The 13,625-nt window shown below is 42.8% G+C and overlaps 1 protein-coding gene across 1 annotated transcript in view; it reads left to right on the forward strand.

Moving 5' to 3' along the window:
• Positions 1–13,625, forward strand: part of UNC5B (unc-5 netrin receptor B) — a 76,012-nt gene that overhangs the window by 33,964 nt on the left and 28,423 nt on the right. Inside the window, exons 6-8 of the mRNA XM_032232224.1 lie at positions 1,842–2,009; positions 4,890–5,054; positions 12,523–12,555. Coding sequence (XP_032088115.1) covers positions 1,842–2,009; positions 4,890–5,054; positions 12,523–12,555 — 366 coding nt within the window. The remainder of the gene's footprint in view (positions 1–1,841; positions 2,010–4,889; positions 5,055–12,522; positions 12,556–13,625) is intronic.

Consider the following 13,625-nt stretch of genomic DNA (forward strand, 5'->3'; position numbering starts at 1 on the left):
CACCCCGGTCCCTTAGGTCAAATACAACTCTGATGTGGCCCTCAATGAAATCGACTTTGACGTCTCTGGTATAGAACGTCTTTCATGTAGTTCAGGAGTCGGCAACCTTAAACACTCAAAGGGCCACTTGGACCCGTTTCCCACAGAAAAGAAAACACCGCGAGCCACAAAACCTTTCCCGTGCCTGATTATTTCCTGAGCAGCCACAAATTAGTGGCCGCTAGTTTATAGCCGAATTAAATGTTCTGTTTTCTTCTGAAATTTTCTTGGATTTATCCGCAGTTGGCCAAAGGGGGTCGAAAAGCTCAATAAATCGCATACTGGCGGGTGTTGCACGCTGGTGGTTGTGACAAATATTTTGAGTGGCGGGGGGATGAAAGAGCCACATGCAGCTCCAGAGCCACAGGTTGCTGACCTCTGGTGTAGTTATTCTGTGTGGGAAAATGTATTTTATTTATTTATTTACCGTATATACTCGAGTATAGGCCGACCCGAATATAAGCCGAGGCACCTAATTTTACCACAAAAAAACTGGAAAAGTTATTGACTCGAGTATAAGCCTAGGGTGGGAAATGCAGCAGCTACCGGTAAATTTCAAAAATAAAAATAGATACCAATAATGTTTTTGAATATTTATTTCAAAGAAAAACAGTAAACTAGCGGTGTATTCAATGAAATACTTCACTCACCTCATGATGCTGATGTCCCGCTGTGATGATGATGTCCCGTGCAGCCGCGGGAGCGATGTCCCGCCTCCTATGACACACGGCACAGTGATTCCTATCATTGGATCACTGTACCAGAGGAGGTGGGACATCGCTATGTGGCTGCTTGCCATAACAAGGAGGAGGTGGGACATCGTTGCAGAGCGGCAGGAGGGGGAGGAAGGGGAATCGTAAGACAGCCCTGCATTACATTAGAACGTGAGGAGGGGGGATGGTGCGGTGCGCGCTGCGCGGCAAACTGACACAGAGGGAGGGGAAACTCACAGGGGTGCCGGGCCATTCACGAGTGTCACCCAGCGGCATGGCCCCGCCCCTTTTTCTCCTCCATTTCGGGCAAATTTTTCACTGACTCGAGTATAAGCCGAGGCGGCTTTTTTCAGCCCAAAAAGTGGGCTGAAAAACTAGGCTTATACTCGAGTATATACAGTACTTATTTATTTACTTATTTATTTACTTATTTATTTACTTACTTATTTATTTATTTATTTAATTAAATATATTTATATGCCGCCCAATCCTGAAGGACTCCGGGCGGCTTACAAAAAATAAGAAAAAAAAACACATAACGAGAAAAGAAACAGTTTAAAAACAGCAGCATCTCATACATTAATTCTAATTGGGGCTGGATCTCAACAGTGAGGTCAACAGCCGCAGGCCTGCCGGAACAGCCATGTTTTTACAGCTTTCCTGAAGGCCATGAGAGTGGGTATGGTCCGGATCTCCGGGGATAGCTGGTTCCAGAGAGTCAGAGCAGCCACAGAGAAGGCTCTCCTCCGAGGCCCGCCAGCCGACACTATCTGGCTGACGGCATCTGAAGGAGGCCCAATCTGTGGGATCTTACTGGCCGCTGGGAGGTATGTGGCAGCAGGCGGTCTCGAAGATACTCTGGCCCTAAGCCATGTAGGCCTTTAAAGGTGATAACCAACACCTTGAATTGAGTCTGGAGACCAATTGGTAGCCAGTGCAGCTCACGGTGTAACGCGGGTGTACCTCGGCACACCCAATATCGCTCGCGCGGTATTGAATGATTTGGCTGAGGAAAAAGATGACTTGTTAGGAGGTTGTGTTTCAATTTTTTTCCCTCACTGTACTTGATTTTTGCTTCCTTCCTCCTAGTGAATGGTGGCTGGTCTACCTGGTCAGATTGGTCCTCGTGCAGCAACCGCTGTGGCCGTGGGTGGCAGAAGCGTACCCGCACCTGCACCAATCCAGCGCCACTCAATGGTGGCTCTATTTGTGATGGACAATCTTTCCAGAAGCTTGCCTGCACTACCATGTGCCCAGGTAGGTACACCTGTGGAGGATATTGCTTTTCGGATCATTGGATCAGAGCACTCATTTATCCTGCTCAAGCAGGTTAATAATGATGTTTCTAAGAGTTGAGCCTCTGGTCTTGAATTGTGAGCTTCTGTCATAAGGAAAAAAAGTGACTTGTTTCTGAAAATATTTCCTTTACTCCTTCTGATCTGAAGAATGGTCAACCTGCTGTTTTGCTCCTCTGAAGCAATTATCCTGTTTCCCTAAAAATAAGCCCTCCCCGAAAATAAGCCCTCCCCCCAAAATATTGCAATACAGCAGCAGCTATAAGGTGACCATGCTCGCCGCCTCCTGCACCTCAAAAATAATAAGACCTCCTCGAAAATAAGGCAAAGCACTTATTTTGGGACTCAAAAGAAAATAAGACCCTGTCTTATTTTCGGGGAAACACGGTATTTGCAGCTTGCTCCTGACTTTATTTCTTGACCAGCAAAGTCCCAACTATTTTTATGAATAGCACTGAGCGCCCCCCCCTCTCTCACACACACACACACACACTTCACCAAAACCCCAGGACTGTCCCAATTAAGTCCAGTCACAAGCAGACCAATGCTAGTCCACAGAGCAATGGCCGATCAGTCCACAAGGCACTTGAAAGTTTCCCAAAATTTGCCACCAGGCAAAATTAAATCCACAACACAAGAGGGTTCACGGGACAAGCCAAGTCCAGAGTTCACAAGGCCTGATCCAAATCAAGGCACGGTGTCAATCCAAAGGAAGGCGAGAATCACAATGACCAGAAAATGCACAGCTAGGAAATGAACACCTTGTTCCCACCATCGTTTCTATCTGTCTGCTGTGCTAAATAGCCAGCTTCTGATGCAGCCCATCAAGAAGTGTGAGGCTGCTTCCTTGCGAGTAATCTGGTTGACCTTCTCTGCTCCTGCCTTTTCTCTGCCCTATGTGTTCTTGGATTAGCTACAGCAGGCAGCTCCTCTTCCTCCTCGCTGATCAGCTGCAGCTGCATGCTTTCCCTACCTGAAGCCTCAGGGCTGTCCTGCTGCAGCTGGACAGTGAGGAGGAAGAGGAGCTCAGCCAAATCCCTCTCAGATGGCTGCTTGGAGCCATTAACCAACTCCCTTCCAGATGTGTGCAGAACTGGTCCATCTTCTCCGAGCTGACATCTGGAGAGATACATGGGGAAGTTGTCGCATTTCCTTAGATGTGCTTTAGAGACCTTGAAAGATGATGCAAAGCCATGTAAAGTGACCTTCTCCTTTTTCTTTCATTTTCTTTCTCTCAGGCCTCTGCAATAAAGAGTAAATATTGCTATTTGAGTCATCTGTTCGATTGAAATAATACATCTTGTTGTTGTTTTCTTGACACAAGGAGGCCAAGCTAGTTTTGAGATTCTTACTGCGGATCTGATAGTATTTACAGGAAGTTACAAGATGGCTATCATTCAACACATGAATCTGCTTTATTTCCCACATGGGCATCAAAATCAAAATGTTACACTAGGTTTTCCCAACCTGGTGCCCTTCAAATGTTGCACTGTAATTCTCATAATCTCCTGTAAATGTCACAGCATCTGCTAGCAGCAAGACATAGTATTTCAAAGTACTGGCAAAAAGAACAATATTCTTACACTTGCGGCCTGGGGAGGAAAAAAAAGGATAAACATTATAGTAAGGAAAACAGTAAAAGCTCCTTTGTGAGAATCCAGGACATTTTAATCTAACGGCTATTTTTGCCAGCTTCAAGACTAAAATGCATATAGTTTATGACAGAATGCTGGACCCTAAGATAAATCATGCTGCGAAATGCATTTGCTTGATGAATTTGTTCCGTTTGGTATAGATTTTGAATTTATATCTTATGTTAAATTGAGATTAGAATTTGCAAATGTTGCAAGAACACTTCGAGGTAGCCAAAATTATGAAGTAGAAAGTTTTTGTTTTTAGATTACAGATCTATCCCCTTTATCACACCAGATAACCATAGGCAGATGTGTCTTGGTGTCTTAGCCCAACAGCAAATAATAAATTGCTGAAATTTATTATTGTCTACCAACAGAGTCTGAGATAACTCTAAACAGTGCAAATACTGAAATTAAAGCAATTGCAACATCATAATCATCATCGTTTTAATGCAAAATTCCAAAATCAATACAGGTAGTCCCCAGGTTACGAGTGTTCCCTTAGCGAACGTTCGAAGTTACATGAAAAGCACCCCCTAGCATTTGCAAACAAGGCCCAAAACAACAAATCTTGCAGCATCACACCAGTTGTTGTGCCCTCACAAACAACCGCAAAGGCTCTGCAATGTTCGTCCGGCACATTGTCAGCCGAAATGGAGCTTCTGAGGGTAGGATCCACCCCTCAAAAGCCCCATTTGGTAGTCCAGAGACCTTGCCTGGCCTGTTGCTGGCCAAAATGGAGCTTCCGAGAGGATTATCCAACCCTCAGAAGCCCCATTCTACCCTCCGAGGGCCTCCCCTGGCCTGTTGCAGGCCGAAATAGAGCCTCCGGGGGCTGAGATGCCTTGGGTGGTCTTAGGCAGGTGGCCTGTTCCATCAGTAGGCCACCCCATGGCCTTCCCGACCCTAAAATACCTCATTGTGCTCTTAACAAGTCTCGCATTCAATTAGCGAATGTGTGGGCAAAAGTAGGGAGTGATCTTGTTCAAGGTACAAGATTCACTCACATTAATCCTCACGTTACAAATGGAATGGGCAGGCTCCGCTACATTCGTAACTCGAGGACTACCTGTAGCAGCCCTGATCTGCAGCAAAAAAACCACCACCAAAGGCCTTCTGACATAGCCCATTTGATAAGCTTCCCTTTTCTGATTAGCTTTCTCTGTGCTCATGTGTCTCTCTCTCTCTCTCTCTTTTTGGCAATGCAGTAGATGGAGCTTGGACTGAATGGAGCAAGTGGTCAGCCTGTAGCACCGAGTGCACGCACTGGAGGAGCCGGGAATGCATGGCTCCATCTCCCCGAAATGGAGGCAAGGACTGTAGCGGCGTCCTGCTTGATTCCAAAAATTGCACCGATGGGCTCTGTATGCAAAGTAAGTTCAACCTGCAGAGGCTGGGAAAGAGAGGGCTAAGATCAAGAGTCAGAAATGTTCGAGGTGATGATTGAGTTCTTTTTAAGACTTTGTAAACTGTGAGGCGCCTTCTGAAGGTGTGTCTGGGAAGATTGGTAAGACGCGATTGCTGCATCTGTCTGCTCCCAGCTATTTTTAATGTTTTAGTCTAAACTAGTCCTTCGACCACAAATTGCTACGGCATTTATAGGATAATATTCATGCTTGCAAATCTGGAACATTATATTCTTATAGAGGAGTGATGGGTTGCTATTTATTTTACTACCAGTTCGCTTGTGCGATCGTGTGATGCTTCTGCGCATGCGCAGAAATGTCCGGGTGGGTGGGCAGAGCCTCCCGCCGCCGACACTACCGGTTCACCCGATCCTGGCAAACCAGCAGCAACCCACCTCTGTTACAGAGAAGTGATGGGGTATAGATTCCTACTGAGTACTTCGTGGCAGCAAGTTTGAGTTCATTCTACATTCTGCATTAAACAAGCCAATTCTACCAATTTTTTAGGGAATCATTTCAGAACTTTTTTGATGGATTGGAATTTCAAGTTGGAACAATTTGTAAGGATACGTGCTTTGGGATCGAGCTGTGGATATTGAAAATCAGGGAAAACAAATTTCACGTATCTTGGTGTTCAGCTAGCAAATGCTTGGAATGAAAGTCTGCATCACTCAAAATAATTCCATCTTCTTCCTTATAAAGAGAGTCCTTTGGTTACGACCATAATGAAGCTTACCCATTCTGGTTGTAGGTCATAGCAATTTTTAAATGGGGAATTCTATGGCAGTTGTCGTAAAAGAAGCCCTCTGGTCTTCTTTGAACCCTGTGGTTGTTAAGTGAACCCCGTGTTGTTAAGTGAACCAATAGTTCATTGTTGATGCAATTTTGCCAAAAACTGCCAGTAGCTGCCTGTTTTTGGCAAAATCATCATCAAATATGGTCATGTGACCATGGGGGGAGTTGTCCGTCACAACTTCAGATCCAAGTTACCTTTTTCGGGTGGGCCGTAACTTCGAATAGTCACTAAGGACTGGTCATAAGTCAAGAACTACCTGTATTAGACTATTTCATTAAAAATCAACTTTTGTGAGATCTACTGACTAATTTTCTTCTCTGAGATACATCATTTTAAAAAAACCAAGAAAATGATTGAGAATCAGTAGTGAAAATTAGTGAATAAAATGCCTCTTCTTCTTGACCAATTTTGAGTCACAATCTTGAAGGTTAATATTCTACAAGCAAATGGAAGTATCACCCTTGATATATTCGGCCTTCTATTTAACATTCCTTAATATTAATGCAGGCAGAAAGACTATTACATAGACCTCAATGCTGTTTTAAGAGAATAGCAGGCATTTCATCTGAAAATAATGTATCAGTTTTGTTTTTTAACCTTTTCGATGTACAAAACTATTTCTGCCTTAGGTCCCAGATCAAAGGATCAGGAATAAGCGATAATATATTTATTTGGCCGGTTAGTTTCAATGAGTGTCTGAAATTCTCAGTACAGGAAGTCCTCGACTTACAACCAGAATTGAGTTGAAAATTTATGTTCCTAAGCGAGACATTTGTTAAGTGAATTTTGCCCCTTTTTATGACTTTTCTTGCCACAGTTGTTAAGTGAATCATTGCAGTTGTTAATTAGTAACCCGGTTGTTAAGTGAACTTGGCTTGCCCATTGACTTTGCTCGTCAGAAAGTCGCCAAAGTTGATCACATGACCCAAGGACACAGCAACCGTCATGAATATGAACCCATTGCCAAGCATCTGATTTTTGATCCCAGGACCATGGGGATGCTGCAATGGTTGTAAGAGTGAAAAACAGTCGTAAGTCACAGTGCCGCTGCAACTTTGAATGGTCACTGAATGAATTGTTGTAAGACAAGGATTATCTGTACATCCCAGTAATTAATGTTACTGCTTTCCCAGCTTACACTTCGACAGCACAAAGAATGTTGTTAGGCAGCTGCAGCAAATACTTACTTCAGTATTATAGTCCTTTAGGGCTTCAGGGTTTATCCCCAAAAGGATGCTGTTGGTCAGTATCCTCTGGCACATTTACAGATGTTCCATAATCTCATTGTAAACCAAGCCAGTAGCTGGTCCGTCACAAAAAAGCAGCGGGCTAAGTAAGCGTTCTATAAAAAAAAAAAAAAAAGCTTATAGCTTTTGTATGGTCCTAATCCATCTGTTCCAAATAAAATCGGGAAGAACAGAAGAGCCAATATATTTATTGCTCCCATTTGAGAAATACGAATAAATTACCTGAGGAAGCAAAAGAGCAAACTTTGCTTCTGTAATGTCTCTGGTTCGCTTGTTTTTTAGGAGCAAACTTTCAAGACTTTCAAGGTGTATTGTTTTCCCGGTGTGTAGGTGCTGCCACCTGCTGTTGTCACAAGGACTTCTGTTGTGACAACAAATTGTTTTCTTATCTGGGTGGTTTTGCTATCCTAGAATACCGTCCCTTGAAGCCTGCCTCTGCAATTTTAAATAAAGCTGTTGAATCGACTTTTAGAGCAAGGGTCAGCAACCTTAAACAACCAAAGAGCCACAAAGGTCCTAACTGAAAGCCGCCCCCACCCCCGGTTTAATTCTAGAGCCAACCCAAAGTCTAGTTCCCCCACCATAGAGTCTCCTCCTATCGCGGCATTCTTTTTCCTCTATCTGTCCTAACCAAAAGCCTTATCAATTGTCGAACCGACTGGCAACAGGGAGCCGCAGCAGAGGGATGAAAGAGCCACATGCAGCTCCAGAGCCGTGGGTTGCTGACTCCTGTTTTAGAGCAAGGGTGTCAAACTGGAGGTCTGCAGGCCGGATGCGTCACATGCAGGCCTTGTCCACACCAACTCTGTGAAAGGGGGGGAAAGTCATGATACGTCACCTGACGGCAAAGTGACGAGTTTGACACGCGTGCTTTGGCGCATCAATCAGGTGCTCATGTCCATCAACTTGATTTTTTTTATTGGCTGCACAGCTGTGCTTATTCTCTTATTCCTATATATAGGAATCAAATAGAGATGAATGAATAAAATCTGAATTATCACTACAAAATTCATGCTCTCCTCTCCCATACAGCTGACAAGGAGGAATCTAGTGCAGAAAAAAATATGCCTTGATAAATGTTTTCATCATTAAAATGCCATCAGATTCTTCATTGTTTTCTCTCCAAAGAATGTATTTGGAGTGTCTCTCTTTCAAGATGGATGTGTCGGGCTCAGAAGGGCACACGGAGTGTTATACATCACAAAGGAATTTCTAATGTAACATGCAGATCAGATAAATGACACTCCAACTGATCTGAGCGTTATTTAATAGTTTTACATTTGGATGGCTGACACCCTGTGTCCAAAATTGTATCAGTGAGATACAATTTTGAATAAGCATGCATATTACTGGCCTCTAAGCCATCAGGTAGGTAGGTAGGTTGGTAGGTAGGTAGGTATTTATTTGTCAACAAGTACAAGGAAACAAGTATGAAAACACATGAAAAAATGGCACAAATAAATGAATATGAATAAGCAAAACATAGCCATAAATACATACAAAGAGTACATTTAAATCAGGACAGAAGGACAGTAGGACAGGGACGGTAGACATGCTGGTGCGCTGTATGGATAGATGACAGAGAGAGAGACAGACAGACAGACAGACAGAAAAGAAAGATTCAGGACGGTAAAAAGTCCTTCAAGTTGTTATGCCATAATACTGACAAATCCTTGTAAAGACAGTTTGGCAATCAGTTTACATGGAGCGCTGAAAACATGGGATATATTTCGGTCATAGACTCAGATCTGCATTTTATTGAGAGAGAATATAAATTCTCCATTTTAACAGCGCGATCAGTGAAAAAGAATATCAGTATATTTTTTTTCTTAGGAAGAAGCAGGAAAACAGAAAATCAGAACTGACGATTTGGTTTTTCTTCAGTTCTCCTGAACATCCTGATTTTTATGGTGCAGCTAGATCAGAATTGTTCTGTAACTTCAATTCGGTATATGGCCCCTTGATTCTGGTATAAGCTCTAAGGGATTTCTCATTCTTTTATGTCACTTATGCCATCTTTTCTGGTCTCCTGGAATATACGTATGGATGTTTTTGGCCGTGGTTTGTTCTCCAAGCTTGTTTTCAATTTAGTTTCTGTACATTTTGTTACCAGACTAGGTAACATCATCAGCAGTATTTTCTTGTCCTATTCCCCTTAGCTTATGAATGTCTTGTATGTGACAGTTTGGTCAGTTGCTCGTGTGATTGGCTGTCTGTTTGGAGCTATATTTAAATTCTGAGCAGCTGATTGGTTCTCTTGTTGGTCATTTGAATGATCTGGTTTCTTATGTACCGTATATACTCGAGTATAGGCCGACCCGAATATAAGCCGAGGCACCTAATTTTACCACAAAAAACTGGAAAAGTTATTGACTCGAGTATAAGCCTAGGGTGGGAAATGCAGCAGCTACCGGTAAATTTCAAAAATAAAAATAGATACCAATAATGTTTTTGAATATTTATTTCAAAGAAAAACAGTAAACTAGCGGTGTATTCAATGAAATACTTCACTCACCTCATGATGCTGATGTCCCGCTGTGATGATGATGTCCCGTGCAGCCGCGGGAGCGATGTCCCGCCTCCTATGACACACGGCACAGTGATTCCTATCATTGGATCACTGTACCAGAGGAGGTGGGACATCGCTATGTGGCTGCTTGCCGTAACAAGGAGGAGGTGGGACATCGTTGCAGAGCGGCAGGAGGGGGAGGAAGGGGAATCGTAAGACAGCCCTGCATTACATTAGAACGTGAGGAGGGGGGATGGTGCGGTGCGCGCTGCGCGGCAAACTGACACAGAGGGAGGGGAAACTCACAGGGGTGCCGGGCCATTCACGAGTGTCACCCAGCGGCATGGCCCCGCCCCTTTTTCTCCTCCATTTCGGGCAAATTTTTCACTGACTCGAGTATAAGCCGAGGCGGCTTTTTTCAGCCCAAAAAGTGGGCTGAAAAACTAGGCTTATACTCGAGTATATACAGTATTCATATGTTGGATCTAGATCAGGGGTGTCAAACTCAATTTCATTGAGGGCCGCAACAGGGCTGCAGTTGATCTCGGGGGGCTGAATGGGCATGGCCAACTGGGTGGGCATGGCCAACTTGACTCCACTCCCCAAATTCCTGGCATGTTTCCTCTTCGCATTGGATAGACTGGGCCGAAGCCATGCTGACTCAATGTTTCAATACAATACAATAGCAGGGTTGGAAGAGACCTTGGAAGTCTTCTAGTCCAACCCCCTGCGTAGGCAGAAAACCTATACCATTCCAGATAAATGGCTATCCAACATCTTTTTAAAGACTTCCGTGTTGGGGCATTAACAACTTCTGGAGGCAAGCTGTTCCACTGATTAATTGTTCTGTCAGGAAATTTCTCCTCAGTTCTAAGTTGCTTCTCTCCTTGATTAGTTTCCACCCATTTCCTCTTCGCTTTGGGTAGACCGGGCCAAAGCCATGCTTTCCAGCATGGCCCCATGGGCCGGATCCGATCACATCGGATGACACCCCCTATCTAGATCAATATGCTTGTTAATTACTCCTTTGGTAGAATACCAAGCTTCAATAAATTCACATGTGTGGCAGGTGTTGGCATAGCCAATAATTTTTGTTCCTTCTTAACCAAATTGATGTTATTATATACCATATTTTTGAAGTCTAAGACTCACCCCCCTCCAAAAAAATAGCATGGAAATGCTGGTGTGTCTTATACACTAAATACAGCCAATTTTTTGCCTCCTGAAGCCCCACCACCGCATCCCATTTTTGCAAAAAATGGGCTGGGTTTTTTTTTTGCAAAAATTGAGACGTTTTTGCCTTCCCCCAGCCCCCAAAAGCACCATGAAGGCTTCAGTAGTACTGGGGGAAGGCAAAAACGCCTCTGATTTTGCAAAAAAAATGGTCCACAGCCCTGCTGAAGCCTGCAGAGTGCTCCTGGGGGCCGGGGAGGACAAAAACCTTTTTTCCCTACTTACATATTCGAAATCTTGGTGTGTCTTATACACCAGTGTGTCTTATAGTCCGAAAAATACAGTGCATGTTTTATTCACATTTCGCTTCCCCCACTCCCACCCTATTTCAATAAATCTGGATTTACACAATTGCACTTAAGCAGTTTTGTTCCAATTCCGGGCAGTTTTGAGGTGTGTTAGTTTGATTTATGCAAGGGAATCACCAGGGGAAAAAAATGTAAAAGAGCCATATTTAGCATCTAGAAACAAAATTGTGTACATAGGAATCTAACCAAATGGGTGGAATGAATTGATGTACTGGTGTTTGCATAAACACCTTTGATCAGGAAAGTGGGAAGACAGGATAAGTGAGAAGTGAGACAGTTTTGTACTTCTGCACAGATGAATCATTAGAAGATGCCTATCTCTTTCCCGAGCAATATTATGAGCTTTAGGACAAGAGATGACTCTGGAGTAGAACAGAAAACAGGGACTCTAACCCATCAGAATAATTGCCAGAGGCAAATGACATGGAACTACTGCTCCTCTGATTGAATGCTTAGATTTGCTGTGTCTTGTTATTTACATCCTAAGGTGGACGTAGAAATATTTAAAGAGTGTACATGCTGATTCATATCTCCTGATGCGTACGTAGTAAAAATGACTGCAGTTTAAACAGAAATGCAATGCAACATGCCCCTGTGGAAATGGTAACTGTGTAGATGCTCATAATGAAGGGGCTGCTAAAACTATTTTACAGGTCTTTTATACTGCATGAGATGGGCTTTTAGCAGAGGATTCTTTAAAACAATAACAATAGCAATAGCACTTAGACTTATATACACTTCACAGTGCTTTACAGCCCTCTCTAAGCGGTTTACAGAATCGGCCTCTTGTCCCCAACAATCTGGGTCCTCATTTTACCCACCTTGGAAAGATGGAAGGCTGAGTCAACTCTGAGCCTGGTGAGGTTTGAATTGCCAAATTGCAGGCAACCGGCAGGCAGCAGAAGTAGCCTGCAGTACTCCACTCTAACCACTGTGCCACCGTGGCTCATGCACTACTCTAGCTCATTAGAACCCAGTAGAGCCCATGACCAACATATTGAGCTGCTCTCGGGTTCTTGTGTGTTCATTAACACTACATCCCAGGCCATAAGGACGCTCAAATTTAAAACATTAAACAAAGTGTTCTACTAGAGTTGTGGGTCAGTAGATGATTTGCATGGCAGTTTTCTAAAATGCCAATTTTCTTTTAGTTCATTATTTTCTTCTGCATGTAGCTTTTATGTTCCATTGTGTTTAAATTTTCCATCATTCCTTTTTCCTTTAGGTTTGCTGGAAAGGGTGGGGGATAATCAACCTTTTGTTTTCTGTTTATTACCATCATCACTGTCATGTCATCCTCATTTTCTTTTCTTTTTTTTCTTTAATTTTTTCCCTCTAACAGATAAAAGATTTGTAAGCGAACCCAAAACTCACCGTAAGTCTCCATTTCATAGTCATTTATTTTCATTGTTCTGCATTCAAGTGATAATATTGTGTGGGTTTGTTTTTAAAAAAATAAGAGTTTCTATTTCCCCGATGCCAGGGCACACCTGAAGAAATTCTGTTGAAGGAATAGTTCTTCATAGCTAGAGAGGATCAAGAGGGACAAATACAATTGAAGGAAACCTTGGAGATGCAACCATAAAATAAGTCCATCCGGAGGCCCAATGAATTTTGCAAAAAGCGAACTTGATTTATTTTTAAGAGTCAAAGCAATTTTACTTTAAATTTGGTAGCTGAGATACAATAGTTTTCACCTCAGTATTAAAATTCAATTATTAAAAGCCAGGCCTCAGAAAAAAAGAGAAACACATAAGTCTCTTGCCTTCAAGATTTCCCAAAATACTCACTTTAATAATTCAAATCTTTGGTTCCTTCATTTATTAAAAAGGTGATAATAATGCTCCAATTAACTGCTGAGTAAAAGGAGAAGGATCTATTACTGGGGCCATGATTGCAAAAGTACTGGTATGATTGAGGGAAACTAATTAGTCTTAATTATATTTGCACTATTTATAATTATAACAGGATTAGCTGGACATCTCTCTTTGAGATTAGAGAAAGGCGTCCCACTGTGGAGGAGAAAATCTACCATCTGGAGTTTTTTTTTCTTCTAGTTCTGTGCCATGTTCTGGAAAAATCCTTCATTGGGCAAAACATGGAGTATGATAAAGACCTGAATCCTAAGTGATTCTAAACTAATTTTCTTCTTTTTCTTGCAAAAACATGACTGGAAGGCTGAAGAGGTCTGTTCTGTCCTTAGCTTCCCAAGAGCAGAAAGCAAACTCTTTCTCCTGACAAAAACCCCTTTTATTAATTGACTGTAAATTCTGCTTATTCACATCCAACAAAGCCTTTCAAAGGAGGATTTACAGTCACAGACCTTATCTGGCTTGGAGAGCTGACAGGCCGATATCTGCAAAACTTGGCAAGGAGTCTCAGAGAGTCATGAACCAATTAAGCAAACTAATTGCCTCCTGCAAACTCCACTCCCCTTTCGCTCCT

This window comes from Thamnophis elegans, chromosome 15 (assembly GCF_009769535.1).
Source record: "Thamnophis elegans isolate rThaEle1 chromosome 15, rThaEle1.pri, whole genome shotgun sequence".
Taxonomy (NCBI): Eukaryota; Metazoa; Chordata; class Lepidosauria; order Squamata; family Colubridae; genus Thamnophis; species Thamnophis elegans.